The sequence below is a fragment of the Hyperoodon ampullatus genome (genome assembly GCF_949752795.1).
Source record: "Hyperoodon ampullatus genome assembly, chromosome: 3".
In the NCBI taxonomy this organism is placed as follows: Eukaryota; Metazoa; Chordata; class Mammalia; order Artiodactyla; family Ziphiidae; genus Hyperoodon; species Hyperoodon ampullatus.
This window is the reverse complement of record NC_136916.1, coordinates 125,430,576-125,457,566: the sequence shown is the minus strand read 5'-3', so window position 1 is coordinate 125,457,566 and position 26,991 is coordinate 125,430,576. Positions and strand designations below refer to the sequence as shown.

The following is a 26,991-nucleotide window of genomic DNA, read 5'->3' as shown; positions in this document are numbered from 1 at the left end:
CACATGCTGCGGGGGAACTAAGATCCCACATGCCGCAGGGCAACTGAGCCCGCTTGCCACAACTATTGAGCTTGCACGCCTCAACGTGAGAGCCCGTCTGCTGCAAACTACAGAGCCCATGCGCTCTGTAGCCCTCACACCACAACTAGACAGAAGTCCACGTGCCACAACTAGAGAGAAGCCCGAGCACCGCAACGAAGAGACCACGCACTGTAACAAAAGATCCCACATCCCTCAACGAAAATCCCATGTGCTGCAACTAAGACCCAATGCAGCTAAAAAATAAGGAAAATAAGTAAGTATTAAAAAACAAAAACAAAAGTAAAAACATGTGTTGGCCTCTGAATCTTGGCTCTGGTACCTAACAGCTCTGTGACTTTGCACATGTAAATTATGAGAAAAAATAAAAAAGGAGTGACAATGTGACAGATGATGATCCCTTTGAAATTAGAGTCATACAAATTGACAGGGCAAGGCACACCTTTAAAAGAATGACAACCACCGAGGACATGACATAAACTGGTTAGAGCCAAGGTCTTAAAGACAATGGTAATAATTTCCAGTTACCACCATTTGTTGGACTAGCAGTATTAAAATCGGCATTAAAGTCATCTTTTTTTTTTTTTTTTTTTGCTGCACCACGTGTCTTACGGGATCTTAATTTCCCAACCAGGGATTGAACCCGAGCCCTCAGGAGTGAAAGTGCCAAGTCCTAACCACTGGAATGCCAGGGAATTCCCTAAAGTCATCTTAAGAGCAATGATTAATGAATGGCTCAGAATCATCCTGAAAGTGGACTCAGGATGATGATTTTTTATTTTTTTGGCCACACCCTGCGGCATGGGGGATCTTCCCTGACCAGGGAAGGAAACTTCACCCCTTGCAGTGGAAGCACGGAGTCTTAACCACTGGACCACCAGGGAAATCCCAGGATGATGATTTAAAATGTAGAACCTAGATGTATTTATCCATTATTTTTAATTTGTTTACATAAATTAATCTGAGGTTAATCTGTGAGGTAATTAATTCTATACAATGAGAAAAACAGAATTAAATTTATATTTAAACTAAGAACTATATGATATATAAAAGTCAAATAACAGGGCTTCCCTGGTGGCACAGTGGTTGAGAGTCTGCCTGCCGATGCAGGGGACACGGGTTCGTGCCCTGGTCTGGGAGGATCCCACATGCCGCGGAGCGGCTGGGCCCGTGAGCCATGGCCGCTGAGCGGGTGCATCCGGAGCCTGTGCTCCGCAGTGGGAGAGGCCACAACAGTGAGAGGCCCGCATACCACAAAAAAAAAAAAAAAAAAAAAAAAAAGTCAAATAACAGAAGAACACATCAAGAAGCCACTGAACTATTGAAACCTATCTTTAAAGATAGTTTTTTGTTGTTGTTGAAAACAGGATAGATTTGATAGTGAAATAACACGTAATATACTTTAGGGGGAAAAGATGAAGTAACAGTCAAAAGGAGAAACTCACTAGGTATATTAACATTAATAAAATTTATAAAAAAGAGAAGACATTAAAAATGATCATAAATCATAGATGGAAAAATCCTCAAAAATATATTAGCAAACCAAATATAACAATACATTAAAAGAATTATAGACAATGACCCAAAAAGGATTCATTCCAGGGATGCAAGGATGGTTCCACATCCACCAGTCAATCAATGTAATATATCACATTAACAACATGAAGGATAAAAATCATATGATCATCTCAATAGATGCTGAAAAAGCATCTGGAAAATTCAACTTCCATTCATGATAAAAACTCTCTACAATTTGGGTATAGAGGGAACATACCTCAAGATAATAAAGGCCATATACGACAAGCCCACAACATCATACAACAGTGAAGGGTTGAAAGCTTTTCCTTTAATCTCAGGAACAAAACAGGGATGCCTACTCTTTCCATTCTCATTCAACATAGTATTGGAAGTCCAAGCCAAAGCAATTAATTAAGAAAAAGAAATAAAAGGCATCCAAATTGGAAAGAAAGAAGTAAAATTATCTCTATTTCCAGACGTTATAATATTTTATATAAAAAAACTCTAAAGATGTCACCAAAAAATGTTAGAACTAATGAAAAATTCAGTAAGGTTGCAGGATACAAAATTCACATACAAAAATCAGTTGCGGGCCTCCCTGGTGGCGCAGTGGTTGGGAGTCCGCCTGCCGATGCAGGGGGTGCGGGTTCGTGCCCCGGTCTGGGAGGATCCCATGTGCCGCGGAGCGGCTGGGCCCGTGGGCCGTGGCTGCTGGGCCTGCGCGTCCGGAGCCTGTGCTCCGCAGCGGGAGAGGCCACAGCGGTGGGAGGCCCGCATACCACAAAAAAAAAAAAAAAAAAAAAAATCAGTTGCATTTCTATATACTAACAACCAACTATCTGAAAAAGAAATTAAGAAAACCATCTCATTTATAAATGCATCAAAAAGAATAAAATACCTAGAAATAAGTTTAACCAAGGAGGTGAAAAAGTTCCACACTCAAAATGAAAGAAATTGAAGAAGACACAAATAAATGGAAGACATTCCATGCTCATGGATTCGAAGAATTAAGATTATTAAAATGACCTTACTACTCAAGGCAATTTACAGATTCAATGCAATCCCTATCAAAATACCAATGGCATTTTTCACAAAATTAGAACAAATAATTCTAAAATTTGAATGGAACCACTAAAGCCCGATTAGCTAAAGCAATCTTGAGAAAGAACAAAACTGGAGGCATCACACTTCCTGATTTCAAACTATATTGCAAAGCTGTAGTAATCAAAACAGTACGGTACTAGTATTAAGACAGACCCATAGATCAATGGAACAAAGTAGAGCCCAGAAATAAACACACAATTAATTTATGATATATGGTCAATTAATTTATGATAAAGGAACCAAGAATATACAACGGGAAAGCACAGTCTTTTAAATGGTGCTTGGAAAACCAAACAGCCACATGCAAAGCAGTGAAACTGGACCCCTATTTTACACCATACACAAAAATCAACCCAAATGGGTTAAAGACTTGAATGTAAGACCTGAAACCATACAACTCCTAGTAGAAAACACAGAGGATAAGCTCTTTGACATTGGTCTTGACAATGATTTTTTGGATTTTACAACAAAAGGCAACAAAAGTAAAAACAAACAAGTGGGACTACATCAAACTAAAAAGCTTCTGCACAGCAAAAGAAACCATCAACAAAATTAAAATGCAACTTACAGAATGGGAGAAAATATTTGCAAATCATATATCTGATAAGGGGCTAATATCCGAAGTATAAGAGGCACTCATACAATTCAATGGCAAAAAAACAAACAACCTGATTAAAAAATAGGCAGAGCAACTGAGTAGATATTTTTCCAAAGAAGACACAAATGGCCAACAGGTACATGAAAAGGTGCTCAACATCATTAATCATCAGGGAAATGCAATCAAAACCACAGTGAGATATTATCTCACACCTGCTGGAATAGCTACTATCAAAAAGACAAGAAATAACAAGTATTGGTGAGGATGTGGAGAAAAGGGAACCCTGTGCACTCTTGGTGGGAATGTAAATTGGTGCAGCCACTATGGAAAATAGTATGGTTCCTCAAAAAAATTAAAAATAGAACTACCATGAAGAACTCCAAGTGTGGGAAAGGGAGTGAGGCAGCCACTCACTGTTTTGGAAGATGACAACTGGGTGAGGAGGCCTCTAACTATGCCTCACCAGGGTCTTTAAAAAAAAAAAAAAAAAAAACTACCATATAATTCAGAAACTCCGTTTCTGATTAGCTCATGTAAAAGCAAGTTGCTGTGAATATACAATTACCTTATTAAATCTAATTACCTCACACTTTCTAAGTCCTTACCAACTTTTAAAACTCCATTAAATTTTGACAAATACCCCTGGGATAGTTCATGAAAACATTCAAATAGACTATCATCACTATTAGGGAGTAATTTCTGTAATAATGTGGACTAGCAAATGCTTCTACCTTTCTGCTGAATTGAAAGCATCTCTAGAAACAGATGATGACCTTGTATTTCCAACACTGCCAGTATGAGATCGTCTTCCTTTTGCTGAAGGAGTATCTAGTGGTATCTCTCCCAAACCCTATAAGAAAGGCAGTATAATAAAAGTCTTAAAACTTGTAAAGTGAAAGAATGTGTACAATGGAATTTTCATAGCAGTCATTGTTGATCTCTTATGGTTGAAAGCATTTTAATAATCTGCTATACTTGTGCTTTAAAGGGTTTCAGATATATAAACTATCTTGTAATTAGTAGTAAATTAACAAAATATGTACCCAACTACTAGGAAATGATATTGGCTTGGTAAAACTGTTTAAATGAAAAACTTAACATCTATGTTTTGTAACTACTCTTCTTCAACCTTAAAATCTATACAGAAAATATGAACACATTATATAAAAGATGAATTCCTATGCAACACTAGTATGAAAATAAACATTTTGAAATAACTATTTAAAACCTCTTTTTTTTCCTGATACCTGTACTTGAAATAACTCACAGATATAATCTGCCTCATTTTAGTAAGACAATCTTTTTGCATGTTTATTTTGATAAATTCTATATGAATTAAGCTGAAATCTTTAATATCAATAGAAAGAAAAAAATGCTCTAAAATGTTTACCACAATAGATATTTGAAGTAGTATCCCTTCATAAATGAATCCTTTGCCTAAGCTTACCAGAGAGGAATAACATAAATTACCACAGAAAAATTCTACATTATTAAATTAAGCACATTTTTGCAAAAAATAATGTGTAAACAGATTACTTTATAAGACACTTTTCACATTTCATTTCACTTGATATTCCCTCAGTCACGCATTTTACAGACATTTTTGAATCCCCATTATCTGTCATGATATATAAGACATGGGGCTTCCCCTCAAGGATCTCCTTATCAACGCTCCACAGTGTGGTAGGAGCTCTAACAGTAGAACGTACAAGGTAAATAAAGTAGGAATCAATTGTAATAAACATCACTCTCCTCATTTTATAAAAATAAAAATTCTTGGTTAAAGAAATGAAGTGATGTGCCTAAGATTATACAGTTGCTAATTCTGAGTTGTGATTCAAACCTGTCTTGTAATTCCAATAAACCACACTACGTTCTACCAAATATCAAGCTTCTGTTCAATAAACATCTACTGACACTATGAATGTCTACTCAGTACTGCAGTTGTTGAAATGCTACTGTAGATATATTCTAAATGGTTAACAGAAATAATCAAAGAAGTAATTATTTCTATCCTTTACCTTCCTCAGCAAATGAACTTTGTTTTTAAAGTTGTTTATAAAATAAACTTCTTCTACATACCTTTTGCCGTAAGCTTTTAACAGATTCCTTAATATATGGCAAATCTTTAGATGGGACATACTTTTCAAGCATTTTATCAAAGTTAGGATGACACATCATGAGGAAAAGCATCTTTCGGCCATAATACCTATGGATATTTAAGAAATATGTAAATAATTCTATAAATCTTAACAAGCTCAGTTTCTGTCCTTAGACACAATTTTTTTTTCCAATAGAAAAAACCTATCAACATCAAGATTATCATCTCTATTTTAAATAAGCCATTGAAATGTAGTTACACTAACTGGATTAGAGAGTACAGCATTCTCTTGCCACCCATCTTTAAAAAAACATGGCTTCAAATCTTTTAGCTATGTGTCAGATCAGAGCCAAAAGCTCTGACTCTATTTTTCAGGCACCCGAGGGTCCATATCAAGGCTGGCATTTGGCAGAACTGTGAATTAAGAGAAGTGTGTCTTTGTCCTGGGCTCCTTGCCTGGTGACCTTTTGCTGCTCACCTGCTGGCCAGATGTTCTGGCCTGAGACAACCTTCCAAAGGTTCTGTATTTCTGACCCTCTCTCTTTTCCTTTTCCTGCCAAAACTTACCTGGGTTTCAATTCTTCAAAAACCTATTCTTTGCTACTTAAAATACAACCAAAGTCAGTTGGTAAATCATGGCTGATATATTAATGAATGTCTAATGTTCTCCAAACTAGGTTTTTTATGCTATATGAATTTTAAAATAATTCTTTTAGGATAATACCTTAAGCCAAGATATCATTCTAATGGTAAACGATATGGTGGAAGTGCATACTGGAGATATTTTTGGATGGGGTGGTCGGTATAGTACCTCATAATAAAAATACATTATTATTCTTCAAGGAGGCTTGGCCCTAAAATAATTACAGTTATACTTTTACCTACAACTTGGAATTATGACACTAGAAGAACCAGGGAAGGCAAGGCTTTTGTGGGGGAGATGAATAGGATGATCTCAGCATCATTTATATTAACCAGACTCCTTCAAATGTAATGAAATTACAGAAAGGGAGGTAATAACAGAGAATAAAAATTACTTTTCTTGCCCCACAACCAGAATAAGGTCAACACCCGGATAAGTAGCTCCTAATCAGTTATAGTTTAAAAGGTGACTCTAAAGTTTATCCCAGAATGTTAAGGACTGTAGGTCTATCATAAGCCTTAATGATATGGGAATGGCTAAAGCAAACAAGTAAACATGCAAAAGGGACACAAAGTGTAAGAAATACTAAAACTGGAATGTTGTAATTATTTTATAATTTTAAAATTTCAAATAAGAATCTAAGAAATGACAAAATGGATTAGAAAAATTACTATGCCATTAAGGAAAGGTTAAGATGTATACAAAACAACTATTGTAAATTTTATTTTGTTCCTGACTAGTCTATTATGATCCAGCCCAGCCCTCCTAAATTGTTTTGAACTTTACTGTAGTATTCAGGACTTCTAAAATGGTTCCCCCAAAGATGTCCTGCTCTAATTCCTACAATTTATGAATATGATGAGATATAACTTCCAGGATTATGTTATATGCCACAGTTGACTTTAAGATAGGGGGATTGGGCTTCCCTGGTGGCGCAGTGGTTGAGAGTCCACCTGCCAATGCTGGTGACATGGGTTCGTGCCCCGGTCCGGGAAGATCCCACATGCCGCGAAGCAGCTAGGCCCGTGAGCCATGGCCACTGAGCCTGCACGTCCGGAGCCTGTGCTCCGCAACGGGAGAGGCCACAACAGTGAGAGGCCCGCGTACCGCAAAAAAAAAAAAAAGGAGGATTATCTGGGTGAACCTAATCTGATCACATGAACCCTTAAATGCAGAGAACTTTCTGTGGCTGGTAGAAGAAAAAGAAGTCAAAGAGATTCCAAGCATGAGAGGGATTCAACTTGCTGCTGCTGGCTTGAAGATGGAGTGGGTTGTGTGAGAAGGAATTCAGGTGGCCTTAAGGGAGCTGAGAGAGGACCCTAGCTGACAGCCAGCAAGGAAACAGGGACCTCAGTCCTATGATCACAAGAAACTGAATTTGGTCAAAAACCTGAATGAGTTTGTAAGCAGATTCGTCTATAGAGCCCTAGATAAGAGACCAGCACTGTTATTACCTTGATTTCAGCCTTGTGAAACCCTAAGCAGAGAACCCAGTTGAGCATGCCAGACTTCTAACCTAAGAACAGTAAGCTAAAAAAACCTGTGTTGCCTTAAATCACTATGTTTGTGGTTATTTGTTATGCAGCAACAGAAAATGAATATATCTGCTTTCTATGTTGGCTTTTGGCATAATGACTTCTTCAAGATTAACTGTAGTTACCTAAAGTACTGAATATCTTTGTCTTAAAATGTTAAAAGTTTGATATCCTTCTTTACTTTTTAGTCTCCATGAAGTCAGGATCCTACCTTCTTGCTTTAATCTATGTTCATATATAACTGCCATAATTTTTAGATTTTGTATGGGACATTATAAATATCTGGCCCAACCTTACGAATTTGATAGATGAGGAAACAGAGGCTAACAGAGGTTAAGTAACTTGCTTAGGGCAGACAGTGACTGGAGCTAGGAGTTGAACCTAGGCTTCTGACTACTTCCAAAACTTCTGTCAGCACTACAGCTATAGTACTATCCACATCTTAATTATTTTGTTATCTTTCTCTGACTGTTCTTAACCTTCATAAAACTGTTCTTCAAGTACAGACAGCAATCAGAAATTCATGGAATTTTCTAAGTGAACGTATCTCATGTTATCCATTTTGCTTCCTGTATTTTTCCTTGATTTTACCTGGCTACTTGGAAAATATATCATTTTCCCCTAAAGGCATTACCTTACATTTGCCCATAATGAAGTTCTTCAGCCACTTTTCTGCCCACTCATACAGTCTTGTGCCGTTTTCATGCAGATCATCCCTGTGACACGGCATCTCACTACCCAGAGTATGTAGTGCCATCTGTAAATTTGGAGAATTCACTGTGCACTCCCTCAAGACCATTTACAAATTGGTTAAATAAGATCATCCCCCAGCACTAATCCCTGGGGATCCCACTTTTCCATTTAGAAAAATGTTCATTCTTCTTTAGCCTTTGTTTCTACATTTAAGCCCTTAAAGTAAGACATTCAGCAAATACTATTAGCAGCTACTCACCTGGTTTCTGGTGAGCTGTCCTGAGCAAATTTAGCAGCAGCTGGTAATATACGGTCAGCCATATCCTTTGTTCCAGATGAAATACGCTCTGGTTCCATAAATTTTACTACATCTGATAAGTGCTGGGCTGCACATCTTCTTACCGCAATGTGTAAATGGCTACAGGGAAACGTGGTCAATTAAAATAGAGTTGATGTATAAACAATTTTTCAAAGATATACCTTAAAAGTCAAATGTTACTCCTAAGCCTCAGCAATCATCCTTGCAGGCTAAAATGACAAATTATTTGCATTAGCTATCCCTCCCCAAGAAGTTAAAAACAAAATTCATAATCACTGACATTTATTTAGCTCCAGATGTATGAATGTAAGTAACATCAGAATAACAATATTATTATCCTCTGTATGCTTAGTAACTAATATGATGTTTATCACGTAGGAATTATTTAATACATGTTTTTTGACTGAAATAACATTGAAATTTGCTTGTTTTTTTCTATACCCCAGATTACAAGCAACTGTATTTTTAATTAAGGACATGTCCAGATTATTTTGAACATTACCTTTGTCCTCCGTTGATAAGAGAAACAACTGCACGTGCAGGAGTTACATTAGTGATCATAGCTCTCAATGCCTTGTCAACATCTTCTCTTATAAATGTATTTGATTCTCCTGATTTATGCAACAAAACTTTTACTGTATTATCTAGTTCTTGATCCATGCTCTTTTTCAGGTAAGTGAAAAGATCACTTAAACAAACCACAGCAGCACGAGAAACTCCAGAGCGTAAATTTTTCACCTAAAAAAAATTTCCAAAATGTACATTTTGCTGACATTCTGAAAGAAAATCAGTAATAATGACTTTGAAACCAAATTTACTATCAAAGTAATGTGCTTTAAATATGTATTATATTATTTCCTAAAAAAATCAACATTTTAGAAATTTTTTCAAATGTGGCAAAGTAAGGCATGAGTTACTTTACATACAAGTCTACTGATTTCATTTAGTACTTTTCTTTTTTAAGGTCAAATAAATGCGGCGTATTTATACTTTGTTATTCAAACAATCCTTAACTCAGCTGAAAAATAGGATTACCTCTTGAACTACTGCAAAATTTGTTTCATGCAACTTTGTGTTCAATATTTCAGAATGAAAAGCAGCTAAGCATCTAATAAAGTTCAGTCCCTCAATTTTCTTCTCCCTGTGGGAAAAAGAAAGAAACAACAAAATCATGCATTAAATGGGGCTCAACTGGAACAGGATCTCAGATTTCTTCTTTTGTGTGTATGGAATACTGTCAATGAGGCGACCCTGAGTATTTTCCCTTATCATGTAGGAAGCTCAAATAAAAAAATATGGAAAGTTTTGTTCACTCCTATAGTTCTCTTTCATGATTCAGAACATCTTTTAAGAGCCAAAACCACTATTGACAGTCAAACTAAGTTCATGCATTGTAAATAAAAAGGAACATTTCTCCACCAGTAAGAATGTCATATTCTTTTTAGAGAACAGAAGGGAAAGGAATGGCAAATAAAATGTGAGGGAATCAGTAAAACAAAAATGGAAGGAGATTAAGTAACTATGTATTACTTTGTTGGTGAGTATATAATCTAAGTGCAGAAAACCATCAATAGATGTTTCTGTAACTTGTATTTCTTTTTCATTATCTTACCTAATGAGCCAGATGAAGGGTAGGTGAATACTAACAACAAGAGGGTAGATTCAAGTGGGATTAGGATATAACATTTTAAACTTGATGGTTTCCATCTTATATGTTTGAAAAATGTAAGCTGAGTTTCCTTAGTTGGTAATATTGATGGTGGTTATTTTTCTCAGCATTTAAATCCCCTGAATAAGTTATGGAAAATAGGGAGAAAAGACCTAAGATTCCAAGGTGGCAAGAGTAAACCTATTTAATAGCTGTCTGGTTCAAGATTTTCATTTTTTGATCAAGCATAAAACTGTTACAGTTACCGTTCAGATGCACAAACAACCAGATTCTGTACACAAAGTGGAGTCAAGAGAGAGGAAAGCAGAAAAAGAAATTAAGAAATAGTGGCTGAAATTTTTTGATCAAAGCTATAAATTCTCAGATCCAAGAACAAATCCTAAACAGGATAACCATAAAATAAACACAACATGGAACATCATTATCAAATTACTAAAAAGAGTGTTGAAGGGAATATTCTTAAATGCAGCCATAGAAAAAAAGGGCAAATTACACACAGGAGAACAAAGATAACAATGATAAAAGACTTTAGCTCAGAAATATGCAAGCCAGAAACCCACTGAACAAAATTTAAGTGCTAAAAAGAAACCGACAAAAAATCAACTTAATTTAAGGAGGAATATACAAATCTTAAACTATAGTTGGAGATTGCAAAAGCCCAGTAACTGATGGAACAAATAAACAGGAAATCAGTAAGGATACAGAAAACTTAACACTGTCAACCACTACCAACCAACCTGATCTTCTTAACCTTTATAGAACACTACAAACAACTTCAGAATGCAGATTCTTTTCAAGTTCATGTGAAATATGCATCTGTATGGTTTTGACATCAGGGTGTACTGGTTTCAAAGAATGAGATGGGAAGTATACCAGCCTCTTCACTGTTCTAGAAGTTTGTATAGAATTGATTTCTTTCCTAAATGTTTGGTATAATTCACTAGTGAAACCATCCAAGCATGGAGTTTTCTTTGTGGGAAAGAAACTCAAATTCAATTTCCTCAATAGATATTGGGTTGTATAGATTATCTACTTCTTTTTGAGTGAGTTTTGGTAGATTCTGTCTTTCAAGGAATCTGTGCATTTCACTAAGTTGTCGAATTTATGGGCATAAAGCTGTTTATCATATTCCTTTATTATTTGTTTAATAGCTGTATGATCAGTAGTGACGTTCCTTCTCTCATTCCTGACGTAGTAATCTGTTTCTTCTCTTTTTTCTTCATCAGTCTGACTAGAGGTTTATCAATTTTATTTATCTTCTCCAAGAGCCCGCTTTTGCTTTCATTTATATCCTCTATTGTTTGTTTTCTATTTCATTGCTTTCCATTATGTTATTATTTTCTTTTTTTTCTTTTTTTTGCTTATCTTGGGCTTCATTTGCTCTTCTGTTTCAGTTTAAGATGAAAGCTGAGGTCACTGATATAATGTTTCATTCTTAATTTCATTAAATTCAAAATACTTTCTAATTTCCCTTATGATTTCTTCTTACAGCCATGGGTGATTTATAAGTATGTTACTTAGTTTCCAAATATTTAGAGATTTTACAGGTATGTGTTTCTAACTTCTAATTTAATTCCACTGTGGTCAGAGAACAAAATTTGTATAATTTGAAACCTTTTAAATTACTTGTTTTATGTTCCAGAATATGGTCTTTCCTGGTAAACGCAGACTTGAAAAGAATGTGAATTCTGTTGTTTTAGGTGGAGTGTTCTATAAATGTCAATCTGGTCAAGTTGAAAGTCTTCTATATCCTTACTAATTTTCTTTCTACTAGTTTTGTCAATTAATGAGAAGATTGTTTGAGTTCCAACTATAACTGTGGATTTGTTTATTTCTCTTTGAAGTTCTACCAGTTTTTGCTTAATGTATTTTGAAGCTCCATTATATGGTAATATAATATATATAATATTATATTATATAATAGAATATAGTTCAGGATTGCCATGTCTTCTTGATCAATTAACTCCCTTATCAATATAAAATGGCCCTCTTTATTCGTGATGTGATAGAGTTCTAAGATGGCACCTTGATTCCTGTCCCAGGTGTACATGCCCTGAATAATACTCTCCCCTTGAGGGTGAATATGATGGGATATCACTTCTCTCAATTATGTTACATTATATAACAAAAGGGATTTTGCAAGTTGTCCTACAGCTCACTGATCCTCTGTTCATGTCTTTCCCCTAGCTTCTTTAACACATGGATTAGAATTATAACTATAGTTATAATGTCTTTGTCTACTAATTCTATCATCTATATCATTTTTGGATTAGTTTCAACTGTTTGCTTTTTTTCCTTTTCATTATGGGTTGTATTTTCCTGATTCTTTGAATGCCTGGTAATTTTTTATTGGATGCCAGGCCTTGTGAATTTTTATCTTAGATATTTTGTATTCCTATAAATATTTTTGGGCTTCATTATGAGATATAGTTAAGTTACTTGGAAAGTCTGATCCTTTCAGGCCTTGCTTTTATGCTTTGTTTGGAGAATCAAAACTAGTCTTTAGCCTAGGGCTTATTCATTCCATAGATGAAGCAAAACTCTTTTGAGTATTCTACCCAATGCCATTTGAATTATAAGGTTTTCCACTCTGGCGGTGGGGAGAGAAAGTATTCTTGGCCTTGTATACATCCCAGGGAACGTTTGTAACTTCTATGAGTAGTCCTTGTTCTGGCTTCACAAGCATGCCTTGACCAAATACTCAGCTAAACATTTGAGAATAATCCTCTGAAGTTTCTTAGAGTTCTTTAAGGAACTGTATCCTCCTCTGGCATTCTGCCCTGCAAGCTCTAGCTATCTTGGTCTCCCCAAACTCCCAGCTGCATCTCTATCTCTGCTGGTATCTACATGGTTTTCCCCTCCCTAAGCTGTGCAGGAAGTTAGCAAGGGCTCACCTTGTTTGTTTCTCAGGGATCACTGTCTTTCACTGCCTGGTTAACGATATTCTGCAAACCATTGTTTCATATATTTTGCATTATTTCTTTAGTTCTTTCTGATGTGAAGGCAAATCTAATGCCTGTTAATCCATCTTGGCAGGAAGTGGAATTTCAAGAGTTCTATTTTGGCCATGTTAAATTTAAAATGTCTATTGGCATCCAAGTGGAAATCAAGGAGGCAGTTCGATTACAAGTCCAGAGCTCAAGAAGATACCAGGGATTCAGATATGCATTTATGAGAAATCAGAGTACAGATAGAATTTAAAGCTATCAAACTGAATGAGATCATTTAAGAAAGGGGTTGGCAAACTATGGCTCACAGACCAAATCTAGCCCCATCAGAGTTTACTTCTATAAGTAAAATTTTTATAAGTAAAGTTCACTGAAACACAACCGTGCCCATTCGTTTTCATACTGTCTAAGGCTGATTTTGCACTATAACAGCAAAAGTTGAGCAGCTGCAACAGAGACAAGTGGCCCGAAAAGCCTAAAATATTTTACTATCTGGCTCTTTATAAGGAAAGATTGCCAGCCTGGATCTATGGAATGAATGTAGATAGAGAACACCAGTGGATTAAATTCTGGAGGACTCCTAAATTTTGAAATCAAACATTAAGTACTGAAGCAGGAAAAGAACAAAGAGTCTCAAATTTTTCCAGGGTGAAATGAAAAAAAGTATATGAAGAAGGGAGTTTCAACTGTGTCAAATGATGCTGAGAGGCTAAGTATCATGAGGACTAATAAGTGACCAGCGTTTAGCAAATGGCCACTTTTGCAGTTTTAGTGAAGTGGCAGTAACGGTGGGGAGGGTGGAAAGCCAACTAAAGAAGGTTGAGAAAAGAACATGAGGTGAAAAAGCAGACACAATGAATTAGGCTTTTTGAGGACTTTTGCTAAAAAGGGGGGAGAAAAGAAATGTGAAAATGTGAAGAAGATGTGCAGTTTAGGAAGGAGTTTTAAAAATAGGAAATATTATGGCACATTTTTATGTTGATGAATATGAATCTAGAAAAGAAGCAAAACTGATGAATAGGTATAGGAGGCAGATGCAAAGAGAGACTGAAGGAATAGGGGAGGAAATGGGACAAGGGGAGCCAAGAGATGTTCCAGCTGAAGCAAGTGGAATGCCACTGTCTTTTTTTTCCCCTTGAGTTATTGGCTGGGTTGGCTGGGTGGCTGCTGTAGCTGTGGTAGGAACAGAAAAGTATTTTCAGGATTTTTATAGGATATATTTCACAGAGAAACACTTGGAGAGATGATGAGATTTATACTTAATACCAAAAGGTTTGCATAATCCATAATAAAGCTAACTATGTCCTTATGGTACGTAAGTTATAATATAACTGGTAATACAGTGCTATTAGGACCAGAGTTCAGCTACATTAATAAGTTGGAAAAAACTCAGACTGCCTAAGAACTAAAATAATCATTCCTAAGACCATTTTAATAGGAAATGTTTCAAGGTTTCTAAAAATAAATTTTCAGAAAACTTTTGGAACTCAGCTTAGTTTTAAGTTAAGGATGGTGAACTCACCAATCGTCATCAGCTAAGAGCCTCAGAGCTTCTGTCAGTGCTAATTCTGGTTTGGAAAATGGCCGTAGTTCTGATGAATCCATTATTTCTGGACTATGAGTGACAGAAGGCATCCTTTCTTTATACTGTGGAATGGCTCCAGGAGATGCTTCATCTAAAACAAAGAAACATACTAAATAAAGCATCGAATAACTCTGATACAAAGAGGCACACATAATATTCTGACCATAGACTCTATGAATATTTCTTATAGAAACTAGTAACTATTAGTTTAGTCTCCAACAAAATTGTAATACCTGGATACCAAAGCTATTTAAAACTATACTTTTTATATACAAAATTATTAAATTACATTTACTGTAAGTATATAAGTGGTTTTTCAGTCATGAATCATATAACAAAGTCTAGCTTTAAGAGCTAAAAGTCAGTAAGAAGCATATGATCCCATTTTGTAAAAACATGTGGATATATACCTGTTTTACTGTACAACCGATAACAGAAATGAAGCTTTGTGACAACTGTATATAAATTACCAATTTTTGCTATTGTTATTGAATTAATGGTATACTAAAAATCCTAAGACCATGTGTAGTAACGTGGTCGATGTATCTTCCATAATCAAACATTTACTTTCCATTTTCCAGATGTAAGGCATTGCCCTAGATATTGGGGAAACAAATCATCTGAGCGAGCGCTCAGGGTAATACCTTGAGGGCACTGCATAATGTAAGACACATGCAGTGAAGGTGTTAGAACGGAATAGACCAAAAAGATAAAATAGAATGTGTAATGATTTTTGTAAATGGGTAAAGATTAGTTATTTTTTCATGTTAAGAGATATATATATATATATATATATATATATATATTTTTTTTTTTTTTTTTTTTTTGCCGTATGCGGGCCTCTCACTGTTGTGGCCTCTCCCATTGCAGAGCACAGGCTCCGGATGCGCAGACCCAGCGGCCATGGCTTATGGGCCCAGCCGCTCTGCGGCATGTGGGATCTTCCCGGACCGGGGCACGAACCCGTGTCCCCTGCAGCAGCAGGCGGACTCTCAACCACTGCGCCACCAGGGAAGCCCCGTTAAGAGATATTTTTAAAAAGGTAATATTAAGCACTAGAAAATGACTATAATAAAAGTATTTATCAACCATGCTGTTCTTAAGAAAATGTTACATGAAACACGAGATACAGAAATATAAGAAATTACACTTGATGCTGTATATTAATTACATATTCAGATGCAATTAAAATCCAAAGGCAACAAGATATTAACGATATTAGTTAACATTTATTAAATACTTTGTGTTAGATGTTGTGATAAAGGCTTTACAAACTTTGCTACATTTATTTCTCTCAACGAAGGTAATGGATATTCTCATTATCTCTAATTGGCAACCGAGAAAATAACTGAGTTTTACAGAGGCTAAGAAATGTATTCAAGGTCCCAATGCTAATGAGTGGCAAAGGCAGGATTTTCATCTAGATCTGCTATCACCCTAGATTTTATACAAAGAGGTCTAAGACAGAATCCCTGCTTTCCAAACTTTATCACATACCTGATGAGAAGAGACATGCAAAAAGATGAATATGGTATTCTGGATTACTGTAGTGATAAATTTGTACCAGTTTTTGTTAGAGTAAATCACATATGAAGAAAATTATATGACAATTAATGAATATGATAAATAGACATCATTAATTTTTTTGATGATTCAGATGCACCCTCATTAGGTTTCATATTTAAGACTGACGTGTATTTAAAAAAAAAAAACCCAAAAACTCAACTTTGGAATTTTACAATCCAGAAAGAATAGCAAATACAAAATAGCACTACTAACCATCATTTATTGACATCTTGCCTGCATTGTGCTAAGTGCTTCACTTACATTATCCCATTTGATTCATTCAACAACCCTATGTGATGGTTACTATTATTCCTACATTACAGGTGAAGAAACTGTTGCTAAAGTTTTAAGGATTCCCTCTCTATATCTACTCCACCTCCATTCTCATGAGAGAATAATTCATTAGGAAGAGATGCAGATAAACACCAAGTTATCAACCTTGGGGTTATACCACTATTTCTACTGTTTTTACCTGAAAAAAAGTGAAAAAAAAAACAGAACAAATACTACTGTGGAAAAGGAGGTGTACAGAGTATCAATCTAAAGCAGTGCTGACCAAACTAAGGTTTTTTTGTTTAAACGTCCCCTCCTGAAGCCTGATACTTTTATAAAATACAACAAAATTGTTGTGGCAAGTCTCTAAAAGGTTACTCTCACTTTTTGTAGTTATCTTGTAAGCATATTCTTCTGTTCAAAACATAAGCATGATTTCAAGGAAGAACTCTCCTTATACTGCTTAGAAATAAAATCTGCAAAGCCTATATTATAGGCAAGAAAAATCACAAAATTAGCTGATGTCTCTAGCACGAATGAATATGAAACAATTTATGATTTGCTACTCTTTGTATTATTTGCTACTACTTGTACTTCTATTCCTACTGTTAACTACTGACTTAGGTAAGAAGTTTTGTGAGTTTTTCTCCCCTTAGATTCTATGACAGTAATAATTAGTGAAACTATTTAAGAATGCTGAAAATAGGCTTAAATGTCACAAATGCCTAGATTTAACTGGTACTCAGGGCCGTGTTTAACCAGTAATTTTACAGGCCAACACCTCTCATCAGGCATACTCTCAATAATTACTAACTTTGAGGATACAGAATTTTTAAAACGTTTTCTACACTTCCTGCATTATTAAAAGAAATACAAGCTAGGAAGTATTGCAAACATTCATCTAGTTCAATTCTCTTTTATCTTTGGGAGAGGTTAAGTATGTTGTCTAAGATCACATTTATAAATTTACATTTTCTATACTTCTTGGGTTTTTTGTTCACACCTAGACTTCAGATCCAACATCAATTTAAGAATGTTTGTTATAGTTCATACAGTTTATTCCTTAGAAAAAAAATGATAACAAAAATAATAAGCAGTAATTTTTAATGTTTATTATAGTTCACACAATTTTTCATTTCAATTTCTGATTTTCCTAGCTGCTACTATACCTAAGACCTATTCAATATTTTTAAAAATAGCACAGGAAACATGGAGCTTAATCTTGACCAGGTATAGAACCTATTAAGTACACAATGACTAGCTGAATAAATGATAAATGCAATGATTTTTTTTATCATGATCTAATAAACCAGCTTCACAATCTCAGTTACCTTAGCTATAAAATGGAATACTACCCTCAGTGAAACAAGAATATTTTCAGAAAACAAAGACGAGATCTTTGAGATAATCTGGACCTTTCAGATAGTTTAGATATTTTACATGGCCAGAAAATAGAGGCCTGTTTTCAGGTCACAAAGCTAATTAAAAGGCAGAACTAATACTAAAGAAGCCAGGTCTGTCTACTGACTCCTACTGGTTTAGTGTTCTTTCCATCACAAAATGCATTGAACCACATGTGGTCTCTTCAACTTAAATAAGCATTTGTGACATTACTCTCTATATTTAAACATATCTTACCTGAATCTGAAAACACTAAAGATGGTGACCTTTTTAAACTGGCCTCTTTTTTTCAATGGAGGGCTGAAGGCAATGTTTTCTAAAGGAGAACTTTCATTTTTTTGATATTCCCACCTCATCCCCCAAAATATTTAAGTCTAGAAGGGAGAAAAACAATCAATCAGCTTCCTTTTTATAAGAAACAATATTTATTACAATAGTTAGAAGTTACTGGGTCTTTCAAATTTCAGTGTTGTAGTTCAACATATTCCACTATTAGCCATATATCAACCTCAGTTAAACTAGAGTACATTAGCTTTAGAATATTACGAGTTAAATAAAACCACAGCAAATGTTAAATTCCACTTACTTTCAGATGCCATTTTCTCAGTTCCTGTATGTTTCATTCGTTCCCAAGGATTCTTTTCACAATCTTTAATGTCAAAAAGTTCTTTTTTCTCTTTTCTCTTTTGTCTCATGTTGTCATAAGTAGATTTTGAAATAGAAGCTTTAATCTGCAGGAAAAAGTTGAAATATCTGAAATCATTCAGGAAGTTTGACATTTAAAATAACTATCTTCATCTTAGACAACTGTAAGCTATACAAAATAAACTATATATTTCTTAGTCCTTATTTCAGTAATTCTAAAACTGAATAGAATTACCTAGTGCGAATCTCCAACTAAATTTGTGCCTGAAGATACTAGTTTGTTACTCCCTGAGGATATCCTAGGAAATTGTTGAATATATACATACACATACATGTATGTATATAAAGTACATGTAGAGTATCAAGTACACTAGATACTTTACGCCAGAATGACAACATATTTGGTGGGAAAGCAGAATAATCTATCATTTAAATGATTAAAGTTCAGGAATTTCAATTACACTGAGATTTAAAAAATTTTAATCAAAACATTTTCACTACCCCAAATCTGATATACACAAAACAATGATGCATCATTGAATTTATCCTAATAATTAGTAAATAACCTTACATCTTTTTCATTCTCAACATCAACACATGATGGAATACTCTGCTGGACTGCTCTTCCATAAATCCCTGATGGTGGTTCAGTACTTTTAACTGAAAACGTATCCCCATTTTCCACAGAAGATATCACTGATTGGCTGCAGGTTGCTGGTGCTGGGACTGGACTTCCAAATACCCCTGAAAGCAACCATCAAACTGTCATTAAGCATTTATGTGATGTTACTCTGGACAGCAAAGTTTTAAGACAAGGCTCTTTTCTTCAAGAAGTATACGATATATGGGCTTCCCTGGTGGCGCAGTGGTTGAGAGTCCGCCTGCCAATGCAGGGGACACGGGTTCGTGCCCCGGTCCGGGAAGATCCCACATGCCGCAGAGCGGCTGGGCCTGTGAGCCATGGCCGCTGAGCCTGCGCGTCCGGAGCCTGTGCTCCGCAACGGGAGAGGCCACAACAGTGGGAGGCCCGCATACCGCAAAAAAAAAAAAAAAAAAGAAGTATACGATATAGTTAATAAGAAAAACATGTTAAATAATCACAAAATATAAAAACACTCTAACAGGATGATAATATAAGAGGTACCACAAGACATTTCATGATAATATCAAATGAGAACACCGTATTGTAAGTTCTGAGTTCACAAGAAAGAAAGGTTGGGTGAGCTGGGGGTTTAAGATGGTTTCAAAGAGCAAGGATTTGAGCTGGGATTAGAAGACACAAAGAATTTGGATAGACAAGTGAGGAAGGAGGGGAGGACGTCCTATGAGATGGGATGCTCATAAACAGAGCTGAACAAGTAGAAAGCATGTATGTGGAGTGAATAAGTTTTGTTGGGCACAAGGCAAATAGAGGAAAAACAGAAAATAAGTTTACAAGGGTAGGTTGGAGCCAATCTGAGGAGGGACTTTTATTTTTTATTATATATTTCTTTTAAAAATTTATTTATTTAATGTATTTATTTTTGGCTGCGTTGGGTCTTTGTTGCTGCCTGTGGGCTTTCTCTAGTTGCGGCGAGCGGGGGCTACTCTTTATTTATTTATTTTTTTAAAGAAGATGTTGGGGGTAGGAATTTATTAATTTATTTTATTTATTTTTGCTGCGTTGGGTCTTTGTTTCTGTGTGAGGCCTTTCTCTAGTTGTGGCAAGCAGGGGCCACTCTTCATCATGGCGCGTGGGCCTCTCACTATCGCGGCCTCTCCTGTTGCGCAGCACAGGCTCCAGACACACAGGCTCAGTAGTTGTGGCTCACGGGCCTAGTTGCTCCGCGGCATGTGGGATCCTCCCAGACCAGGGCTCGAACCCGTGTCCCCTGCATTAGCAGGCAGATTCTCAACTACTGCACCACCAAGGAAGCCCAAGCGGGGGCTAATCTTCATTGCGGTGTGTGGGCTTCTCATTGCGGTAGCTTCTCTTGCTGCGGAGAACGGGCTCTAGGCGTGCGGGCTTCAGTAGTTGTGGCACACGGGCCCAGTAGTTGTGGCTCATGGGCTCTAGAGCACAAGCTCAGTAGCTGTGGTGCATGGGTTTAGTTGTTCTGCAGCATGCGGGATCTTCCCGGACCAGGGCTTGAACCCGTGTCCCCTGCGTTGGCAGGTGGATTCTTAACCACTGTGCCACCAGGGAAGCCCTGAGGAGGGTCTTAAATTAACTTAATAAGACTCTATCAAGCAAAGAAGTTAGGAAAGCTTTCTGAGCATTTCATTCTACTTACCAAAAATAAGATGTACACCCTCAATGTCTATCATCATATTCTAGTTTTTCAACTAGAGTTGAAATTAAAATTAAACTAAAATTAAATTAAAATTTAAATTAAATTTTAACTTAAATTAATTTTAATTTAATTTAAAAATTAAATTTAATTTAAAAATTAAAAAGCAATCTAGTTGCGTTGTGTTAATGAACTTGATGGGGAAATCCTTTCACAATGTATATGGATATCAAATCATCACACTGTACACTTTAAATATCTTACAATTTTATTTGTCAATTATACCTCAATAAAGTTGGGGGAAAAAAACACTATTTTTAAAGGATATTTGCAAATATGTTGTTCAAAGGTTTCCTAACTCCCCTAAAATATATAAGAGATATTAAGATTTGTCTAGTCTTTGCATGGGAGACAATACAATTATATTAATTTATATTGATGACAAAGTCAATCAATAAGGACTACTATTTGAATTTAAACTGAGGTAAAATGGTCTAAGCTATCCTAAAAGTGTCTTAGAAGTACCTAAACTCCACCTGTCACATAACACATCTCTGAAAATTACTGACATGAATTTACCATTTCATTAGAGGATACAAATGTCATGTTACGTTTTCACTTTTAATTCTTTCAATTTAACAATTTTTAAAAAGAAAGTTCTACTCAACACCTGATTCACACTCTTCTCTATTCTTTATTGATATGCTTTGCTTATATGTGAAGAACATATTCAATTAAAAGCTAAAAAACTTTGAAATACCTTTTCCAACAACTACTACTGAGTCTTCTGATAAGGTATTTGTAGACATAAAGTCGAAACTGGAAATTTGGTGGAAATTTGATGATGACCCTGTAAATCCTAAAGAAACAAAAAAACCCACATTAAAAAGTACATATTTATATAGCATTTTAGGATATCATAACACAGTCTTTTAAAACTGAAAACTAACTTCATACAAAGAATTTACAACTTACATATTTATGCATGTTCGTTAACTCAGTAAATATTTATAATTAGAATACCTGGTTTGTCCATTGTATATTCTTGCCTCCTTTGTCATAGATTGACTGTAGGTGTGTGGGTTTACTTCTGAGCTCTCTATTCTGTTCCATTGATCTATATGTCTGTCTTTGTGCAAATACCATGCTGTTTTGATTACTGTAGCGCTGCAGTATTGTTTGAAGTCTCGAAGGGATATGCCTCCAGCTTCGTTCTTTTTTCCTCAGGATTGCTTTGGCAATTCTGGGTGTTTTGTGGTTCCATATAAATTTTAGTATTATTGTTCTAGTTCTGTGAAAAATGTCATGTGTATTTTGATAGGGATCACATTAAATCTGTATAGTTTGCTTTGGGTAGTATGGACTTTTAAACAACATTAATTCTTCCAATCCAAGAGCACGGGATAGCTTTCCATTTCTTAAAATCATCATCAATTTCCTTTATCAATGTTTTAGAGTCTTCGGCATATAGGTCTTTCACTCATTTCATTTCATTTCTTCGTTTTGCCACACCATGAGGCATGTGGAATCTTAGTTCCCCTCCCCCAGGGGTCGAATTCATGCCCCCTGCATTGGGAGTGCGGAGTCTTAACCACTGAACCACCAGGGAAGTCCAGTATTATTTTTTTGACGTGATTTTAAATGGGATTTTTTTAAACCTTCTCTTTCTGATATTTCATTGTTAGTGTAAAGAAATGTAACAGATTTCTGTATCTTAATCTTGTATCCTGCTACCTTGCTGAATTCATCTATTAGTTCTAATAATTTTTGTGTGGAGTCTTTAGGGGTCTCTATATACAGTATCATGCCATCTGCCAATAGGGGCAGTTTTACCACCTCCCTTCTGATTTGGATACCTTTTGTTTCTTTTTCTTGTCTGATTGCTTCCAATACTATGCTCAATAGAAGTGGTGAGAGCAGGTATCCTTGTCTTATTCCTGAATTTAGTAGGAAGGCTTTTCACCATTGAGTATTATGTTGGCTGTGGGTTTGCTGTAAATGGCTTTTGAGATATGTTCCCTCTATACCCGCTTGGGTGAGAGTTTTTACCATGGATGGATGTTGAATTTTATCAAATGCTTTTTCTGCATCTATTGAGATGATCATATGGCTTCCTGTTGATGTAGTATTGATATATCACATTGATTATTATGATGAACCATCCTTGTGACCCTAAAATTAATCTAACTTGATTGTGATGTATGATCCTTTTTACATATTGTTGGATTCAGTTTGCTAATATTTTGGAAAGTTTTTTTTTTTGATTGCTTGATTGATTTGGCTGCATTGGGTCTTAGTTGTGGCACGCAGGATCTTCGCTGCGGCACACGGGATCTTTCATTGCGGCACGCGGGTTCTAGAGTGGGCAGGCTCAGTAGCTGCGGTGCAAAGGCTCTCTAGTTGTGGCGCACAGGCTCCAGAGTGCGCGGGCTCAGTAGTTGCGGCACGCAGGCTCTCTAGTTGTGGCGCATGGGCTCTAGAGCGTGTGGGCTCAGTAGCTGCAGCGCACGGGCTTAGCTGCCCCACGGCATGTGGGATCTTAGTTCCCCGACCAGGGATCGAACCCACGTCCCCTGCATTAGAAGGTGGATTCTTAACCACTGGACCAAATCAAAAAATATTTGCTAATATTTTGTTGAGGATTTGTACATCTATGTTTATGAAACATATTGGTCTGTAATTTTCTTTCTTTTTTCTTTTCTTAATGTCTTTGTCTGGTTTGGGTATCAGGGTGATGGTGGCTTCATAGAATGAATCAGGGAGTGCTCCCTCCTCTTCAACCTTTTGGAACAGTTTGAGAAGGATAGGTGTAAGGTCTCGTATGTTTGGTAGAATTTCCCAGTGAAGCTGTATGGTCCGAGATTTTTGCTTGCAGAGAGCTTTTTAAATTACAGATTCTATTTCACTTCTAGTGATCAGTCTGTTCAAAATACATTTCTTCTTGACTAAATTTTGGCAGGCTGTATATTTCTAAAAATTTGTCCAATTTGTTGGCATATAACTCTTCATAGTATTCTCTCATGATTTTTTGTTTTTCTGTGGTATCAGTTGTTATTTCTCTGTACTTTCTTATGTTTTTTCGGGGTCCTCTCTCTTTTCTTCTTGGTGAGCCTGGCTAGAGGTTTGTCAATTTTGTTTATCTTAAAAACAAACAAACAAAAAACAGCTCTTGGTTTTATTGATCTTCTCTCTTTTAATTTTTTTTGATCTCTATTTATTTCCTCTCTGATATTTATTTATTTCCTTCCTTCTGCTGGCTTTGGGTTTTGTTTGTCCTTCTTCTTCTAGTTCTTTTAGGTGGTAGGTTAGGTTGTTTGAGATTTTTCTTGTTTCTTGAGGAATGTCTGTATCACTATAAACTTCCCTCTTAGAAATGCTTTTGCTGCATCCCATAGATTTTGTAAAGTTGTAGTTTCATTGTCGCTTGTCTTGAGGTATTTTCTCATTTCCTCCTTGGTTTCATTATTTACCCACTGGTTTTTTACTACCATGTTGCTTAGTATCCATGTGATGGGTTTTTTTCTTATTTTTGTTTCTGTGGCTGATTTCTACAGTTTCATACCATTGTGGTTAGAAAAGATGCTTGAAATAATTTCTATCCTCCTAAATTTGTTGTGGCTTGTTTGGTGACCTAGTATGTCATCTATTGCAGAGAATGTTCCATGGGCACTTGAAAAGAATGTGTATTCTGGGTTTTTTCAATGTAGTGTCCTATAGATATCAATTAAGTCCAACTGGTCTATTGCATCACTTAGGATCTCTGTTCCTTTATTGACTTTCTGTCTGGAAGATCTGTCCATTGATGTCAGTGAGGTGTTAAAGTCTCCTAGTATTATTGTATTCCTGTCAGTTTCTCTCTTCATGTCTGTTAGTATTTGTTTTATATAGTGTATTTAGGTGCTCCTACACTGAGTGCATATATGTTAATGAGAGTAATATCCTCTTCTTGTATTGATCCTTTTATCATGATATAATGTCCTTCTTTGTCTTTCTTTATGAACTTTGTTTTAAAGTCTATTTTGTCTTTAGAAAATGGACTTGAGGACATGGGGTGGGCGGGCAAACCTGGGGTGAAGTGAGAATAGCATCGACATACATACACTACTGAATGTAAAATAGTTGGCTGGTGGAAAGCAGCAGCATAGCACAGGAAGATCAGCTCGGTGCTATGCGGTGACCTAGAGGGGTGGGATAGGGAGGATGTGAGGGAGGCTCATGAGGGAGGGGATATGGGGACATGTGTATGCATATGGCTGATTTGCTTTGTTGTGCAACAAAAACTAACACAGTATTGTGAAGCAATTATACTCCAACAAAGATTTATTAAAAAAAGAAAAAAAAAGTCTATTTTGTCTGATATGAGTATTGCTACTCCCACTTTCTTGTTATTTCCATTTGCATAAAATATCTTTTTCCATCCCCTCACTTTCAGTCTGTATGCGTTCTTTGCCCTAACGTGAGTCTCTTGTAGGCAGCATATTGCAGGTTCTTGTTTTTTTATCCAATCTGCCATTCAGTGTTTTTTTTTTTGTTTTTTTGTGTTTTTTTTGCAGTACGCGGGCCTCTTACTGTTGTGGCCTCTCCTGTGGCGAAGCACAGGCTCCGGACGCACAGGCTCAGCGGCCATGGCTCACAGGCCCAGCCACTCCGCGGCATGTGGGATCTTCCGGGACCGGGGCACGAACCCGTGTCCCCTGCATTGGCAGGCAGACTCTCAACCACTGCGCCACCAGGGAAGCCCCCATTCAGTGTCTTTTTTTTTTTTTTTGTGGTATGCGGGCCTCTCACTGTTGTGGCCACTCCCGTTGCGGAGCACAGGCTCCGGACGTGCAGGCTCAGCGGCCGCTCCGCAGCACGTGGGATCTTCCCGGACCGGGGCACGAACCCGTATCCCCTGCATCGGCAGGCGGACTCTCAACCACTGCGCCACCAGGGAAGCCCCCATTCAGTGTCTTTTGATCGGAGTATTTACTCCATTGATATTTAAAGTGATTATTAATAGGTATGTACTTATTGCCATTTTAAACCTTGTTTCCCAGTTGATTCTGTAGTTCTTCTTTGTTCATTTCTTCCTTTTGTTTTTACTTTTGTGGTTTGATGATTGTGTATTATGTTGGAGTTCCTTTCTTTTTGGTTTTTGTGAATCTATGTACGTTTTTGATTTGTGTGATAAACTTGCTGGGTAGAGTATCCTAGGTTGTAGGTTTTTCCCTTTCAGGACTTTGAATATATCATACCACTCCCTTGTGGACTGCAAAGTTTCTGCAGAGAAATCAGCTGATAGCCTTATGGAGGTTCCCTTGTAACTGACTCTTTGACTCTTTGTTTTTCTCTTGCTGTCTTTAGAATCCTCTCCTTAACTTTTTCCATGTTAATTATGATATGTCTTGGTGTGGGTGCTTGGATTCATCTTGTTTGGGACCCTCTGTGTTTCCTGTACCTGGATATCTGTTTCCTTCTCTATGTTTGAGAAGTTCTCAGTCTCTTCAGCAAGTGGTGTTGGAAAAGCTGGACAGCTACATGTAAATTAATGAAATTAGAACACTACCTCACACCATATTCAAAAATAAACCCATAAAGACCTAAATGTAAGACATGACACCATAAAACTTCTAGAACAGTACATAGGCAAAACATTCTCAAACATAAATTGTACTAATATTTTCTTAGATCAGTCTCCCAAGGCAAAAGAAATAAAAACAAAAATAAACAAATGGAACCTAATCAAACTTAAAAGCTTTTGCATAGCAAAGGAAACCATAAAGAAGATGAAAAGACAACCTAGGGAATCAGAGGAAATATTTGCAATTGATGTGACCAACAAGGGTTAATATCCAAAATATACAAATAGCTCATAAAATTCAGTATCAGAAAAACAAACTCAAAAAATGGGCAGAAGACCTAAACAGACATGTCTCCAAAGAAGACATACAGATGGCCAATGGGCATATGAAAAGATGCTCAACATTGCTAAGTATTAGAGAAATGCAAATCAAAATCACAACGAGGTACCAGTCAAAATGGCTACCATCAAAAAGTCTACAAATATTAAATACTGGAGAGGAGGTGGAGAAAAGAGAACGC

General features: G+C 36.3%; 1 protein-coding gene across 1 annotated transcript in view; it reads right to left on the bottom strand.

Annotated features, from left to right (window-relative positions):
* Positions 1–26,991, bottom strand: part of TOGARAM1 (TOG array regulator of axonemal microtubules 1) — a gene marked incomplete at both ends in the record, with an annotated part of 77,404 nt that overhangs the window by 6,644 nt on the left and 43,769 nt on the right. The window contains 9 exons of the mRNA XM_079700438.1: positions 3,991–4,109; positions 5,342–5,468; positions 8,491–8,649; positions 9,053–9,288; positions 9,586–9,691; positions 14,690–14,843; positions 18,579–18,723; positions 19,209–19,381; positions 21,668–21,766. Coding sequence (XP_079556564.1) covers positions 3,991–4,109; positions 5,342–5,468; positions 8,491–8,649; positions 9,053–9,288; positions 9,586–9,691; positions 14,690–14,843; positions 18,579–18,723; positions 19,209–19,381; positions 21,668–21,766 — 1,318 coding nt within the window. The remainder of the gene's footprint in view (positions 1–3,990; positions 4,110–5,341; positions 5,469–8,490; positions 8,650–9,052; positions 9,289–9,585; positions 9,692–14,689; positions 14,844–18,578; positions 18,724–19,208; positions 19,382–21,667; positions 21,767–26,991) is intronic.